The sequence below is a fragment of the Drosophila eugracilis genome, unplaced genomic scaffold (assembly GCF_018153835.1).
Source record: "Drosophila eugracilis isolate 14026-0451.02 unplaced genomic scaffold, ASM1815383v1 contig_90, whole genome shotgun sequence".
NCBI classification, from domain to species: domain Eukaryota; kingdom Metazoa; phylum Arthropoda; class Insecta; order Diptera; family Drosophilidae; genus Drosophila; species Drosophila eugracilis.
In genome coordinates, this window is record NW_024573812.1 from 8,202,575 (window position 1) to 8,219,277 (window position 16,703).

Here is a 16,703-nt window from a genome sequence, read left to right on the forward strand (position 1 = left end):
AACAAACCAGATGGAAAAGGAAGCGAGAGGAGCTGAGGCGATGCTAAGCCAGTTCGACTGAGCTGGAGCCAAATTAAATGTTAGTTGAAAGCAGACGAAGTGTGAAATAATCACATTAACTAATGCACAAACAACGTCAAAGAACAGGAGCAGAGGCCAACCAAGGCGACCAGACATATAGACTGACAAAGAGAGGTAGATAGAGAGAGAGAGAGAGTAAGAGACTTAAGCCGCAGGAGACTCTTGTTCTGGATTGTGCTCGTCACCAAGGAAACCGACTGCCACACCCACCTTTCACCCAGCCACCCACTGGCAGCCTCTTAAGTCATCGTCGCCTTCGTCATCTTTGTTTGCCGCAAATGTAAAGAGTGAATTGCCAAGGCTCGAGCTGCCAGCATGCAAAGGCAACGAGTCTAAGAAGCATTGTAATGCTTAATTAATTACAGCCACGTTTTCATTGCCCTTTCACCCATTTTCCACACTTAAATTCTACACTTTGCGTATGTAAGAATGAAAAAGAACTAATTGTAGATACTTATGGCATTAGTTGGACTACCCAAAGTTGGCACTGGCATAAGGTAACCAACTTTCCTTAGGATCATTGAGGAAAATGATTAGTAAACTTAAAGTTGAACAAATAATCTATTATTATTATTCAGCTATTACAAGCAACTAGGTGTCATTAATAACTCAAAATGATTGGAATGAATGGAAATTCGAATTGAATGTTAGTTAAACTGGATTCGCTACTAACTATGACTCAGCATAAACGGCTTTTTTTAGCACGCGGTATTTTCTTTTTACAAGGGTATATAGAGCTAGTGAAAATTGTGACACTAGAATTGTATTCATTATTCCCCAATCTTTTATTTAAAAACTATTTTGTAACTATCTAGTTACTTAATTTTTCTTTTATCTTAATAGGTTCAAGCCATAACGTTAAGAGACACTTATTTCTATGTAATTTCAATACTAAGGTGAACTTGCCTATAAAAATTATCTTCTTATTAAAATATTTACTTCCTTAGTTAAACAAAACACTAACCTTCCACAGTATTAAACCCCAAAAACTTATAAAAAAAGATTCAAAATATCCAAACAGTTTGCTTTAAAAGAATATAATTTTTAATTTAAATTAAGCTTGCCCCCTTAAACTCATCTTATGCTAATCGCCTCATAAACCTTAACCTTAATAAACACTAAGACACCCCATAATCAACACCTTACATTAACCTTTTCGGTTAAATAAACGCCTTAATCTCTGTACAGCTGTATTTACCATAAATATCTGATTTTCAGTCCAATCGCCAAATCGCCCCATCGAGTGTTATCAATTTTGTTACCAAAAATATAGATGGAACTCAATTAGGGATTGGCAGGGCAGACGTTGGGTAGATGTTATGACATTGCTATCAACTGATCCACATATGGACGCCACTCGAACAACCCACTGAACGAGCGAGTGAGTCCGTACAGCGGTAATTATTATGGTCGCCCCATTGGCCCCCCACTCGAGGGTGCGGCGACTATCTAAACAATTTTATCATCTACTGGAGCAGCGAGAACCATATTTTCAGTCTCTGGCTGGCGGTCGAGCGCGTTGGAAGTGTCGGAGAGAGAGAGAGGAGATTGCGGCAAAAGTAGATTATATTTGTCTATATTTATTTGGTTAGTAAAATAGCCGAGAGTCTCTAGCGAAATGGATTTGCGAGTGGGCTTTGGTGACAAGCTGAAATTGGGTGCCAAGTGAGTGCAAAGTTCGCAACGCGGACTTCGGCGATGACTCATTATATCCTCCCATCTGATTTTCAGGGTCCTTGGCCATAAGGTTGTTCAGTACAGGCTGGGGACGGGTCATACCAAAGAGCTAGAAACCAAATATGGCCAACTGAAGGGTCAGCAGCGTAAGACAATCTACGATGGCGAAATCTACTTCTCCTTCGAGGGCATCCCCTTTGCCCAGCCTCCTGTGGGTGAACTGCGTTTTCGCGCTCCTCGACCTCCCAGCTCTTGGCAGGGGGTAAGGGATTGCACTTATGCGAGGGACAAACCCATGCAGAGAAACTCCATTACCAACACTGCTGAGGGCTCTGAGGATTGCTTATACCTCAATGTCTATGCCAAGAAACTGGACACACCAAAGACACTCCCTGTTATGGTTTGGATATATGGCGGAGGCTTTCAAATAGGTGGAGCCTCGAGAGAGCTCTATGGTCCGGATTACTTCATGAAACACGATGTCCTTCTGGTGACCATCAACTATCGTGTAGGTGCCTTGGGTTTTCTAAGTCTTAAGGACGAGACTCTCAAGATTCCCGGCAATGCCGGCCTGAAGGATCAAATCCAAGCACTACGTTGGGTCAAAGAAAACATAGCCAGTTTTAATGGCGATCCCGAGAATATAACCGTGTTTGGCGAATCAGCTGGCGGAGCCTCCACCCACATCCTCATGCAAACGGAGCAGGCCAGAGGACTCTTCCACCGAGCCATTGTGCAATCTGGTTCGGCCTTATGTGCCTGGGCCACGCAACCGGATCGAAAATGGCCCCAAAGATTGGGCAAGGAACTTGGCTATGCCGGTAATTTGGAAAGCGAAAAAGAACTGCTGGAGTTTTTCCAGCAGATTCCAGCTAGCAAGCTGGCCATCTACTGCAATGCCATAGTGACGCAAGAGGAGCAACGCGACTATGAGATTCTGGCCTTTGCCCCGGTAATCGAACCATATGTTGGCGAAGATTGCGTCATACCAAAGACCCAGCAGGAGCAGTTGTCCAGCGCCTGGGGAAATCAGATTCCCCTAATCATTGGTGGCAACTCTTTCGAAGGACTCTTCTCGTATAGGACCACATTGGATGATCCACTTTATATGCTGAGTGCCTTTGAGGCTCTGATTCCCAAACAGGTTCGTGATGCCATCGACAAGGATGAGTTGGCGGAGATGGTGAGGCGGTTGAAGAAGTCCTACTTCGATGATCCTGACAGAGCTAGCATGGAGCTCTTCGAGTGTCTTCACATTCTCAGCATCAAGAACTTCTGGCACGATATCCATCGCACCTTGCTCGCCCGTCAGGCCTATGCGGCCAGCTCATCCACTTATGTCTATCGATTCGACATGGATTCCCCTCACTTTAATCACTATAGGATACTAAAGTGCGGCAGGAAGGTCAGGGGAGTGTGCCATGCAGATGATCTCTCCTACTTGTTCTATGGAGTTCTTTCCAGTAAATTGGATAAGGCCACTCCGGAATACAAGACCATTGAACGCTTGGTTGCCATGTGGACGTCCTTTGCCATCACCGGAGACCCCAATTGCGAGACTATAGCTCCGGTGAAGTGGGATCCACTGCGTCCAGGTGGCCTGGAAAACTGCCTTAACATTGCCGATGGCTTGGAGTTCATCCCGTTGCCAGAGAGCAAACAGTTCGTTGTCTGGGATAGTTTCTATACCAGAGAGAGTCTTTACTGAGGAAATTTAACTGTAACTTTAATGTATGTCTTGGGAAATTAATCAAGCCTTAAAAAGTGTCTTAATTTAGCAATTAATCAAGCAACAAGTTCAATATTTTCTTTTCTTCCATCAATGTAATCTTGCCTTTTGTATTTTCACTTATAGCTTCTAAAGGAAAATAGATACTTGTGAATTTATTAGCTTTAAAATGCATATACTTAATAGGTAAATCTCCAATAAAATTGTAAAGAAAGTGAAAATGTAACAAAATCTTGGGGTATGTCAGGGGTTATGTCAATAAAAGTTGACTAAAAAGTTCAATAGATTTGATATAAAATATATCTCGGATGGAGATGAACCCATAAACGGAATACAACTCTTCCCATTTTTCCACATCAAAAGTAATTTCCTTAATTTATTCTCCTGAATTTTATTTCCGTTTTTATGATGGCAACATTTTTTCTCGGTTGGAATTGATTTCTCAGCCAGTTTCATCCGGATCTAGTGTCTGGGTCGTGTTTGCGTTTCTTTTATTGGCTTTTGGGCAGCCTGCCAGGAAATTCTTGGTAGCCCAGGGAATACCGCAGGTCATTGTTGTCAATCTCATAATCTGTTCTCTTTCACTGTATTGTTCTACTTTTTTCCATCCATTCACAAGCTCATAAATTTATGCAATGTTTAAACAACAATTAATCAAAGGTTTTCGGGAATTTTTGGCTTGCGATTTTGAAATTTGTTAATGGCATTCACAGGAACTTGAAACTTTTATAGAGAATTTTATAAGGCCAGGGTGAGCATAAAATTGATTTATAATTATGGTTATTTTTAGACAAGCCAGTTGGGTTGATCAGCACTTTTATGTAGAGCTAACTAGTTAAGGAATATGATTTTTAATGAATGAAAAGGGGAGGGAACTTTTGTATTTAAACTATTTTAAAGTCTAAGAGTTTTTCTATAACAAATCCTAAAGTAATAGCATAAGATGCCACACTTTTTCTGCTTTTAGAGGGTATCTAAAAACGTTTTGTTTATACAATTGTTTATAACAAATCTAGATATAGTTTGTGTTTCGTTTATTTCGGTTCTGGCGGCGGGCCAGACCAACGGATCGATTTAAATTTTCTCACTTTTTTTATTATTTGATTTTGTTTGGTTTCACTCGGTTTGCTTTAAATAAAATGTTGAGCATAAATATTTAAATTGCTTTTCGCACTTTTCGCTGAATGGAAAACAAGGTGGGGGAGGGAAGAGATACACCCTCTATAGGCTCGGTTAGGTTTGGTTTTCTGGCAGCTGGCCAAAAGAGAATTTCCATGGTTTACTGGGTTAAATTTAATTAATTTGTCTCGCCGCCCCAACTCCAACTCCTCCTAGCCCAACCCATGCCGACACCATGATTTCCCCCCCGCCAGTATGATTATTTATTCATCCTGCATTTTCCTGAATAGGCTCGATGGCCACTGGACAAACTGCATTGCAGCATTTGCCATTTTATTTGTCTTTATTTATTTATTTATTATTTCGCGGGCAGTTCAGTTTTTTCCCTACCGTTTATTTTTGTTTGGGCTTTCCGTTTTTTTTTTCTTTCGTTCCTGCGAAATTTACACAATTCCAATTAATGGCATTTAATTATTTATCCGGCATTTTACACATTGCATTCCCAAGTTTCGAGAGCCGGCTGCGACGCTGACTGTGGCAGCGACTGCGGCAGCGCCTCAGCAGCTGTGAATTTTGCATTTTTATAGCATGTTGGAAATTTCTGCTCTGAATTTAAAATTCAAATTGTTTTGGTTTCGTGCCGAGGGCAGGCGGTTGCGGTGGGTGGCGATGGGTGGCTGCTGGTTGGTGGTGGGCGTTTGAAACTCTACAAATTTATTTCCATTTGTGGGCTTTGTTGCGTGTGAAAGCGTTGGAGGCGAATGGGTAGGGGTGTTTTTGGAAAAGTGTTGGCCCCAAAATTATATAAAATTACGATGTTTTCTGTAGGTTTTTCAAGTATTCATAATACAAGTTGTTATTGAAGTATCTTTTTAGGGAGATGTGCTTTCATAAGCACCACTAAAATATCTTTTAGTTAAACTTTTTAATACTTTTTTCCATATTTCATCACTCTAAAATGTTGCAGTATAAATATTAACAATAACCTTCATAAATCCATCATCTGTTTACCTAATAAGATTTTTAATCAAAATCTATAACAATCAGACTACCTACAGTGAATCATTCGAGGAACACGAGGCTTACTGATACCTGCTACTTCCCCTGCCCTACTCCCCAAGACCTGCTCCACCACATCACCGCCATACAAGCACTATCAATGAGCGAAACCAGGGCGATGTCTCAAATTTATAAATACATTTTCGCATTCAGAAATAAAATCGAAAAACAAAAAATAATAAAAAAAAAAAAGTAAAAAGAAAAATAAAAAGAAAGAAAAGCAAAATGCGAAACAAAACGAAAGAAGCGAAATAATCGCGGAAAGCTATTAAAATTTAATCAGAAACACAAGCGACCCTGCGGTCAAAATTCCCACAACATTCGCCGCCTTTACGAGGTCTCCCCCCGTGTGACCCCTCCTTGATCCAAGCAGTCGAAGGAGGATAAAGATAATGCCCTCTGCCAAGAGGGAGAAGAGGGAATATACTATAAAGTATATGTATGTATGAGTATGTATGTGGAAGCTGACAACGACAACGACGACGACGACGTCGACCCCACTGATTAATCGTTCGCACAGTGGAGAGCCTTACGCCCGGGTCAATCTCCATGGCGCCAACATCATGATGATCATCGTTATGCTCATCATCATCATCCTACCCACTGGATGCTGTGGCCATATTTTTGTTTATTTTGATTCGTGCGACGCGAAAAACTGCTCTCGTAAATTTGTTTCCCTTCTTCTTTTTTTTTCTGTATTTTGTTGCCAATGTTTGTTTTTGCCATTTCTCGTTTTGCATTTCCTCTTCCCTTTTTTTTTTTTGGTCGAACCAGCGTGTGCTGCCACCCCCTTGTCACCACCCCAACCACTTTTATTGAATTCCATTATTTATGCGAGAGTGAGCAATATTGAAATTTTCACAAAATATTTTGAAAAGCTCTGGTATGTATTTGCCAGCATCCATAAACATTTCCATTTGCATATTCATACATTTTATGGGCGGTACATATGACCGTTTCGGGGCGTTAACTTAAAAGGAAATCCAATGGATTAGGTTAAAGGAAAATACGTTTAAGTTACTGAATTTTGTGTTCTAAACACACTCAGATGATAGTTAAAGGTAAAGTTTTTGTCGAAGAATCGATAACAATCGATGTATCTGAGAGGTAAATTAAACTTTTTCCTTTGCAGAATTTACTTAAAAAGTCATCAGAATGAGGGTCCGTAAGTCCCTTAACTCCACTATAAACCCCAGACTTCACCTCGACCCCATTTCTTGGACGAGATATCAATTGAGAAACCGCCGGCAATACCGGATGAGTCTGCTCCATATGCATGTATGCCAATGAGGCACATGGGAATTTGAATTGCAAACTCACCTGGTGGGCGTTCCACTGCTGCATAAGGTCCTCGTAACAGGGCAGACAGGCCTGGATCATGCCGCGGGGATCCTTCGGACGAGAACGTGCTGGACGCGGATGCTGTTCGTTGAACAGGGGAAAGTATGCCACAGATTGTCCTGGTCTTCCGGTTTCCCGTGGCTTTACCGTACTCAGCTCAATCAGGCTGCCTCTGCGCTGCTCATCTCCGCACACGTAGCACACCTCAGTGATGGAGTTCTTGTCCGGCATGGAAAGGTCCAGGATTCCCACTTCCGATTGCGGTTGACTTGGCTGAGAGACCGAAGTATTGCTTGTTCCGTGACGAGGTGCCGGCGGAGCACTGGAACTCGAAGAGTTCCGTAAATCCAGAACGGTGGCATTGTCATCTTCGAGCGTGGACGGTGCCGGGGGTCCCAATGGACCACTGCCAGGCGAGGGCAACGCACTGTAGGGATTACCTTTGTAGTGGACCGACTCGGCTGCTCCTCCGGCAGCGTTGACCTGCTGCAATAGGTGGTATGCAGCAGTCTGCTGCTGCAACTGCTGGTACTGGGCAGGATGATACGGCGCCTGGGCCTGATAGCCACTAGGTGGAGGTGCGGAGCTCAGCTTGAACTTCTGCTGGGCATAGCCGGCGGATTTCAGGGCCGGCGGTTCGCTGGGCGGTCGTGATGTGGGCGAGGCCACGGGCATATCCCGCGACTGTGGCCTGCTCAGGTATCTGTTGTGGTTGCTCGACGGCGTCGAGTTCCTGGGATAAAAATCCCCACCGCCACCACCACCGGCAGCACTGGGATTTGGCGAGGGTGAGGCATTCCTTGAGGTACTGTGGTGGTGGTGCTGTTGGAGCTGGTGGTGTGACTGCTGCTGCGGCGAGTAATGCCGTGCCAAGGCATAGGGATCTCCATGACCCTCCACCAGACCATTCTGGGTGAGGTGTTCGGCACTCAGACCCAACACCTGGGCGGCATACTCGCTCTGGGTGGCCACATCGGCTCCGATATACCCCTTTCCGTCCACGCGCTTCATATGGTAGATGCGCTGCAGCAGGGGCTTCTTCTGCCGTTCATAGGAATCCCATTGCTCGTTCAGGGATCGAAAGCAGAGCATGCAGGCCCACACATACTCCTGGCCAGGTGCCACCCCTGGCACCCCATTCGGAGGTTCATGGCGCTCGAGGAAGGGAAAATATGACTCTGCAGGACGCTCGGCATTGTGTCGAATCCTTAGGGGCTGGGGTTCATAGCCTCCATGTCCTCCGCACACAAAGCATATGGTCATGGGCACATGATGATTATCGGGTGGTGCCGATGCCCTTCCCGTCGACTTGGCCCCCGGATAGAAATGCTGGGCGGGATGTGGCTGGTACCCCAAGTGATACTGTTCGTTGGGTGTTCGGGTGCTCCGATGTGCCGCAGCTCCTGGTGAGGGCATCAGCTCCACGGGCGGATAAGGCTGTTTGGCTGCTTGCAGCGTTCCGGGCAACGAGGCCGGAGAGGTCGGCGTGGGCGTGGTTGCTGGCTCGGATTGCTGGCTGCCACCGCGAAGTTCATTTTTGATATATGCCTTCGCCTTTTCCATAATATTACTGTCCAGCTGGAGAAAGGAGAGAGAGAAGGAGAAATGAGGGTACATTTAGAAAATTTTAGGTATTAAGTATATAAAAAATTAAACATAAACTTAAAGAATCTTAAGAAACCGCAAACTGCCCCTGTCATCTCATTTAGAATAAAATTGTTAGTAAAATTCGTTATAAATCTCTTCAATTTCAATCTTAAAATCTTAGTCATATTACTAACAAAAAGTTCTAAGAACAAACTTTAGATGACCTTCAATTTCTTCTTAATTCTTAATTAGAAAAACTTTTAATACATTTTCCAAGATTCGTATTCTGGGACCAGCCCTCCCAGTCCAGTTGACAGACTTTTCGAAGCTCGTTAATCGAACGATTGCCAGTGGAGATAACCTATTTCAGCACGGGTCCGGCGATAACCTGCATCACTCTGCGATCATGATCTCTGATCTCTGTGGGCATCGATGTGGGAAGTATAAATAAATAGCGATGGAAAAACAAAAATCAAAAAACAAAAAACGATTTGCATGTTAAAGTGATTCGACGATTTGTCGGACGTTGCTTCTTGTTTCTGAGTCGATGTGGTTTTATTTGATTTGTTTTCATTAATAAATATGTATAACAATTTCAGACATGTGACGCAAGTCGGGCACTCGAAAGATCAACAGAATACAAAGCTGATAAGGAGAGGAACGGAAAAGAAAACTCGGCGGAGAGGAAAGCCCCACGAGTTTGCAATCAGATGTACGAATCTTCTTTTTTCGCACTTTGGAGTACCAGATAAATCCGGTCGGACGCCTGGCTAAATATATCGGCTATTTGTTTATGACACGGACCAGATCCAAATGGTGCTAATTCGCTTTATCAAGTACATACTGTATGTGCGAGTATATGTGCCAAATCAGGCTGCCTCACCGTGGTCTCGCTAAACAATTTGGTGTTGCCCTCGTTTAGCGATTCTCATCATGATGGAAACTTAAAATCACACACAATAGTCATATTATATAGTTTCTATTTCGCAATAGTTTCATTTTGTAATCAAAATTATGCAATCTGATTTTTTTGCTTTAACTAATTAAGCGTTCCATTATTTATTTACGAAAAATGTAAGCAATTTTCCAGCCGTAATTTCGAGTGGCCATAATAAAGTTGTATGAAATTCAAACAAAAGCATGTAAAAAGGAAGTTTTTCATATTGCAATTATTTATAATGTATTTATGCGCATTTTTATTGATTTTTGTTTCTGTTGGCGGTTTTTAAAGCACGGGCCAGAAATTGTTTTTGCTTTTCAGCCAGCTGCAGAGGGAAAATGCAGTTTTCAGCGCTCATATTATGTATTTTTCCCTTATTTTTCTGGTCCCAGCTTTTAAGAGCTGTTTGCTGTTTTTTGTTCAGATTTTCAGTTGGTTGGATGTACAGATGTGGTAAAAATAGTTTGTTAAATTAAGTGAAAAGAAAGTAAATTTTGTTTTTAAAATAAGTGAAAATTCTTCTTCTGCTTCTTATTACATTAAAAATTTAAAAGTTAAGTTAAAAATATTTTTATACGAGTGAAAAAATTATACAATTTCGACAAAATTTAAAAAATTTCATTTTGATTCTTAAGTTATTTATACAAAATATTATTTAAGTGGTAAGCCTTTTGACAATATAATTTTAAGAAACTTGGAATATTTTCTAATATTAATTCTTCTTTTCCCAAAAGCCAGTTTAGTTTAGTTTAATTTATAATTTATAATTTATAAAATATTCCCGGACCGGTTCTACTTGACTAACCTCAACTGTATATATGTTTTCCAGAGTTTTTCCCTCTGCCTGCACTTGAACATTGTTGCTTTTGTTGCCGCCCACCTGTCCCTGTTCGCCCCTCCCCTATTGGCAGTTGTTTTTGAAAAGTTTTTGTTTTTTCTTCCCAGTAGCTCACAGGAACATTTTTATGGCTCTCATGTCCTTGTTTTTGTTTTTGAGGGCGTGGCATAACCCGCACAAGTGAAATAGAAAACCAAGCGAACCAATGTTTAAAGTTTTCCTCCAACCAAAAAAAGGGGAAAAAACTTAGCTTTAACCATTGAACTCGCGCTTATCGTCGATGTTCTTGGCTCTGTTTTTTTGTTTTTCTTTTCTATAGTTATAGTTATAGCTGTAGCGGAAGTTGCATACAATAACAATAACAAAACGGGAGCAGGAGCATTGAGCAACTTTTCAGGACAAAACCAAAAAAAAAAAAAAAAAAGAAAAGTAAAGCGAAAAAGTTGCGTTGTTCGGAAAAGTTTTTAGCGTAGTTGGAAATTCTTTTCTTTCGCTCTCTGCTCGATTATATGTTGAGTTCTTTTATTTTTTGGGATATTTCTTTTTTATTTGGAGAACTTGCAAAAGTGAGTTAAGGTGCTTAAGTTTTGCCGTCTTTATTGTTCGTCGCGCTTTCTTTCTATTCTTTTATTTCGGTGTGCCAGTTTTCTTGGAAAGAAGGAAAACTAAACGCCGCGGGACACCAACTGCATTTGGAGGGGAGAAAGAGAAAGAAATTTAATAATAAATCTCGGAATGAAATATGCATTCGCAGCCAGCCAAAAAGGATGTTGTGCATATTTCTACGGATGTTCATAATTCATATTTACCCAACTTTTTGGCTGGCCTTTTGATGCAATTGAAGTTGCGAGCGAAATTCAATTTTAAAATTTGCATTGGCCAAACAAGATGGAAAGCGGAAGCAACAAAACTACACTAGCAAGAGCAAGAACCGAATGTACAGATAAATCCTCGCCGAGATGGAGCACCAACAAAAACATAGCCAAGGGGAGGGGTAGGAGGAAGTCGAAAATGGAATTTATTAAATAGCATTCCGCGCAATAAACTCTTGCAAAAAAAACAAAAACCAACACACACATATACAAACAGCGAAAATCCGTACACACGCACACACTCGCGCATAATCAAATAAAACAACTTGGACATGCAATTTTATGGCAGGACGTCGGTCCCCCCTTCTACAATCCCCCCTCCATTCCATTTTGCTAACCCCTACATACCTCTTAGTCCTTCCAACTCCCTACTCCCCCTTCTCCAGGCAACGCAAACAGACACAAAAACAATCAAAACTGAGAATGAAGTCGAGTAAGTGAGGCACCGAACATAGAATACCCTTTTAAGCTAACTAAGGGGGGTTATCGATGAAAAGGGTAATAATTTTACTAGCTTAAGATATCTAAAAAATATTTATATTATTATTATTATATTATTATATTATTGACTAATTAAACTATGAAATTTGTTGCTCTAATTATTAACATTTAATAAGGAAAACCTCTCTTAAAGGTAGAAAAGTAACTCGTATGAATAAATTAAAATTAAAAAGTAGTTTTGATTATAACCAAAATAATATTAAGTTCTTTAGATATCAATACCTACATTTGTTTTTTATAGTTTTCTCAGCATTACAAACCCTTCATCAAAATAGTAGTGCCTTCTTTGTAGGGTATAAACTAAAGGGAATATGAGAAAGAGGGGCAAAACAAAAAGACCGCTCAACATTTTTTCCATTAAGGGCCCCAAAAAAAAAACCGAACTGGACAGCTAAAAGGGGATCAGGGATCTGCAGAGAGAGGAGGCCATCAGCGTGTTCAGGTTTTTGGGACCTGATGAACAAAAACGAAACCATATATAAAAAGGTTAAATTAATAACCGTAGTCGCTCTTTAAAGTTCAAACCAAATGCGACAAATAAAGAACAGATATATGGTGTGCGTGTGTGTGTGTGTGTGAGTGAGTGCGACGAATGAAATGCATATTTAATTATTGTATAAATCATCCTTTTTATTTCGTTTTTCGTTTTATTTATCATGGCGTTTGTTTTTGTTTTCCGCCTTCTGCAGCCAGCCTCATTAAATTACCATTTTAATGATTATTTAATTTCGTCTGTTTCAGAAATAAAATAATTTCGGATTTAAATTAATACGGTTATAAACTCGTATACAAACACATTGTGCGTATGTGTGGATGTTCAATCGGTTGGGTAATTGAAAACATTATTTTAGGGTTAATTGGTATAATAATATTCAAGGAATCTATAACTGCGGTATTCGCCTTTCGTATTTGATTTTCAAAATTAAATAAATCGTTGCATACTTTTGAAATATTTTGATGTGGTTTTAGATCTGCAGAAATGTTGTGTTAATTAATTTAAAATTCTAACATTAACCGTTGAGTATGAAACATAAAAATAAAACATTTTGTTTTCATTTAAATGATCCCCTTAATTCCATAACTAACACCTACACTTTACGCTAATTTCCATCCATAAGCAATCACTTGACTTTTGTCAAACCATAACTTATATTGCTTTTACGCCGTTAGAAATGCTTCAGATATAGTTATGTATATATAGCAATACCAGTTAGAAACACTTCAATCTTCAGTTAGATATAGCTATGTGTATATATAGCTCTTGCCATTTATCAATCGCCTGGACTTACGCAATCTCTAAGAGCATTTTTATGAAATAGTTAAGTTTGAGGCGGACTTAAGTGATTGAAACCGAATGAAACCAAACTGCCAAGTTGAAATTGATTTAAATTAATTGAATTTTCAATTTGTCTTTTGCCGACTTGCGAACCGAACCGGTAACCAATAACCGGTAACCAGTTTCAACCGATTCAAGGCGAACCATTCAATTGGGCAAACGGTTTTTTTAATATTTTGAACTGATTGATGGCCGTTAATATGGCCTGATTGTTTCGATACTGACCTGTGCTCCGGGTACTTCGGCCTATTCCAGTTGACTCCTATTAATCCAACTCATGTGCTTGTTTTTGTTGGGGAATTATTGTGTTGATTAAAGGTGGGCTCGGGCGGAAGAAGGGCTTCAAGGAATTAAAGCCGAATAAGGGGATTCAATGGATTTAACTTCGGGGCAACGCACATTGGTTTTCAGGCACTTTTCTCGACTTTCCTTTGTGCTTTCTTTGTTTTTCTTTTCTCCTTTATTTAAAAACACTTTTTTCACTTGCTTTTGAAGCTATTAAGACCACCATTGGATTTTGTAATTTAGAATTGAGCAATTTGTTTTATTTTTTTAACGTTTACGATATCCATTTTTTAATACGTTGAGCTGATTTAAAAAGATTTTTATTATTCGTTATTTGTAGTCATAAAATTGTAAATGATTTTAGCTACATACATCCGTTTCTATACTCGTTATTTTATGATTTTGTTAAAGCTGGCAACTTTAAGGGGGCTTTAAATTTTTTTTTTTTTTATGTTCTCTATGAGTTTTTATCGAAATGTAAAAATATATTGTTAGTTTCTTTTTTGGAAGTAACCCAATTAAATAAATAAACCCAATTAAGTAAATAAATTATTAAGTTTCTTCCGTCCTGTTTGATTTATCTAAACTTCTGATTTAGTTCACTTGTTGACCTTTTTAGTTAGTAACTCTTCCTTGATTTTTACAGTCTACTTGAAACCGCTTAAGCTAGCTTCGAGTGTGTCTATTTATTTGCTTAATTCATTCATAACGTATTATTATCTGTTTATTATTGTATTCTTAGCTGGTTTAGTAAGCTATTTGTTTTACATAATTAAGTGTGTTATTGGCTTGTTGTTTTCCACAGTGCTTTTCCTGGTTTGCTCAGTTTATTTGAAATATTAAGAGCAGAAAATTAATGGTTTTATTGATTGATAAAGGTATTATTTGTGATTTTTGTATTTGCAGCTTTTATATATATATTTTTTTTAAGAGCAAATAATTGTATTATAAACTTTCGGCTATTGGATAACTCCGATATTATGCAATATATTTCCAACTTTTATTAACTTTTTTATTTTGTATTAATTTTATATGTTATAAGCCTTGTATTCCCAGCAATAGAAAATAATTATTCTTTCATTAGTTTTGAGTATTGTTGACTCTGTGTTTCTGCCAGTGTATATTGTTCGCATTGTAAACATTTTTACAAAATTAAGAACAACAAATTTCGTTTCAGGGCCACAGCGGTGGTCTCTGCGCTGACGTCGGCAGCGACGTCGACCGTGTGACGTTGACGTCGGCAGCGAAAGGCGACACCATTTCACCGGCGGCGCCTATAAGAAAGGAGTGCGACAGAGACGTACGATCGCGATCACACACGCATACAGACAAACACACATGCACTGCAACAGTTGCAGCAGCGAGAACAACCACAACAACAACACTAAGTCGGCTAAAATCTCATTGGTTTTATTTTTCCGTTTTTAGCATTGCGACCTTGGAACCGTTAGCTTCTCAAGCTGAACTCTTGGACTGTTAAGTTAGCAGCGGTTTTAACACCTTAATAGCGCTTATCCAATTGTTTGCCTTTTGCTTTTGTTGCTTGTTGCTGCTGCTGCTGCTGTTGCTGCTTAGTCGCTGCCTCTGCCAGCGTCAGCTGCTCGCTTGCGTGCGTGTGTGTGTCTCAGTGTGTGTTTTCCCCGTTTGTTTTTTTATTTAACCTTTTTATTTTGGCGTAATTTTTTGCTCTAACCATGCAATTGCAATATTTACGGAATATTCGCGGAGGGTTGAGAGCTTTAGCAGCGATTTTAGCGCGGAGGTGGATCGGCGGAGACGACGGAACAGCGATATATAATTGCAGTAGTGGCAAGAAGAAGAACCGACCAGCAGTGGCGGCCAGTGTGTGCACACCCCTATGAAATTGCCACCTGGCTGACAGCGATGCCATATCGATGGATTTTAACATGTGACTATTGAAGTTATAAGAAGAAGAAGCACCACATCAGCTGTGGCTCATTGGCTGCTCAAATTGAGTTAGGTGCTAACGCGTTTGTAGACTAGACTTGGCGCGAACTTTTGAAAAAGTTTGGTATTTGAAAAAAAAAGTTTTAAATATTTTTATATAGGAAATCTAAAACGATGTTTAAAGAATATGTTACCGATGTTCATGATAGATCTAAAGTATGACTTGCAATTTAGATGTTGTATTCTTATTTTTAACCCACTATGATAATAATTATGACATAAAAATTAGTAAAAAATTGGTTAAAAATTAATTAGTTGAAAATGATTAAAAAGTTTTACGTTTTTAGAGTAAGGGGGTAAAATGTATTTGTTTAAAAGTATTTAAGTGGTGGAAGAAAGCTTTTCTTACTCTTTAAAGGATATACAATCTTGATCAGAATCAATATCCGAGTTGAACTAGCCATGTCCGATGGTCCCATCGTATGATTGCTGAGATTTTGGAAACTATAAAAAGGTCGAGCGTGGAAATGTAGAGTATGTAGATAGGGATGCCTGAGCAGGACAAGCTTATTATAAAAGTTTAACATGTTAAATTTAAGGTGATATTATTTTTAAAATTTTAATCCTTTTCCCTTGGGAATACCTTTCGAACCACCAAACACTTTTCAAGTCTAACCAAGATTTAAATAGTTATTAAGAAAATAATGTTAAATGGTTTCTAGGTAACGTGTAGAATTTTACATAACATTATAGAGAGTCTTCTATTGCTAGCATGATGTTTGGTTAAAAGAGAAACGGCTACGAATTCATTATTTACTAAATTTTTAATGGTAAGACAATTTCAAACAACAAATAAAACGTTGTTAAAATTAGCTCATTAGTGATCTTTAATAATCCCCCTTTTGCTGGATAAGAAAAGATATCATTTATTCTTGCTAACATTTATGCATTAAAGGGTTGATACTACATCTAGTTTCTTACAGAGCAGCTGAATCCAAAGACTGAAAAATTGGCTTTGCCCTTGAATGCCGCTGAATCCCCGCCAGAAATCACACAACCATTTGTGATCGCCTTGAGATAAATGCAAGCCTCCGAGCCAATCTTCTAATTTTCTAATATAAAACATATTCAAAGAAACTTTTAAAGGTAGCGAAACCAAGTGAAAGTTCTCCAAAATCCGTTCTCCAACACCTTCTCTGTGGATGAGAGTCATGACCTAACTAACCCAAAGAGTAATCATTTCCATAAATAAGAAAATGAAAGGAAAAGACGATGAGGTTTTAATGATTTCGGATGCAAGGAAAATGATGATATTTTTTGACAAACAACTTTTATTTCGAATTCATATTTGGACGAGTAGAGGTGAAAAGTAAGAGGAGAAAATAAGTCTTGAAGTCGCAAAATGATAATTGCCTGAGGAAGGAAATGAG

General features: G+C 39.4%; 2 protein-coding genes across 9 annotated transcripts in view; one reads left to right on the top strand and one right to left on the bottom strand.

Moving 5' to 3' along the window:
• The window catches only part of LOC108112504 (protein enabled homolog), a 71,964-nt gene extending 56,651 nt beyond the window's left edge, over positions 1 to 15,313 (bottom strand). For 2 of the 8 annotated variants that reach the window (XR_001772655.2, XM_017222387.2), the window contains exons 1-2: positions 13,306 to 15,206; positions 6,986 to 8,584 (exon numbers count right to left, since the gene is read on the bottom strand). Coding sequence is in view for 7 of the 8 variants with exons in the window: in XM_017222387.2 (XP_017077876.1) it covers positions 6,986 to 8,569 (1,584 nt within the window). In the remaining variant the exon portion in view is untranslated. Of the gene's footprint in view, positions 1 to 6,985; positions 8,585 to 13,305 lie in introns of all 8 variants that reach the window. The other 6 variants (XM_017222391.2, XM_017222390.2, XM_017222385.2 and 3 more) reach the window with 5 other exon arrangements.
• Positions 1,593 to 3,697, top strand: LOC108112507 (esterase B1). Its single transcript, XM_017222394.2, has 2 exons — positions 1,593 to 1,746; positions 1,813 to 3,697. The coding sequence occupies exons 1-2, from the start codon at positions 1,700 to 1,702 to the stop codon at positions 3,464 to 3,466; spliced, it is 1,701 nt and encodes a 566-aa protein (XP_017077883.1). The 5' UTR covers positions 1,593 to 1,699; the 3' UTR covers positions 3,467 to 3,697.
• Positions 15,314 to 16,703: the final 1,390 nt, after the last annotated feature.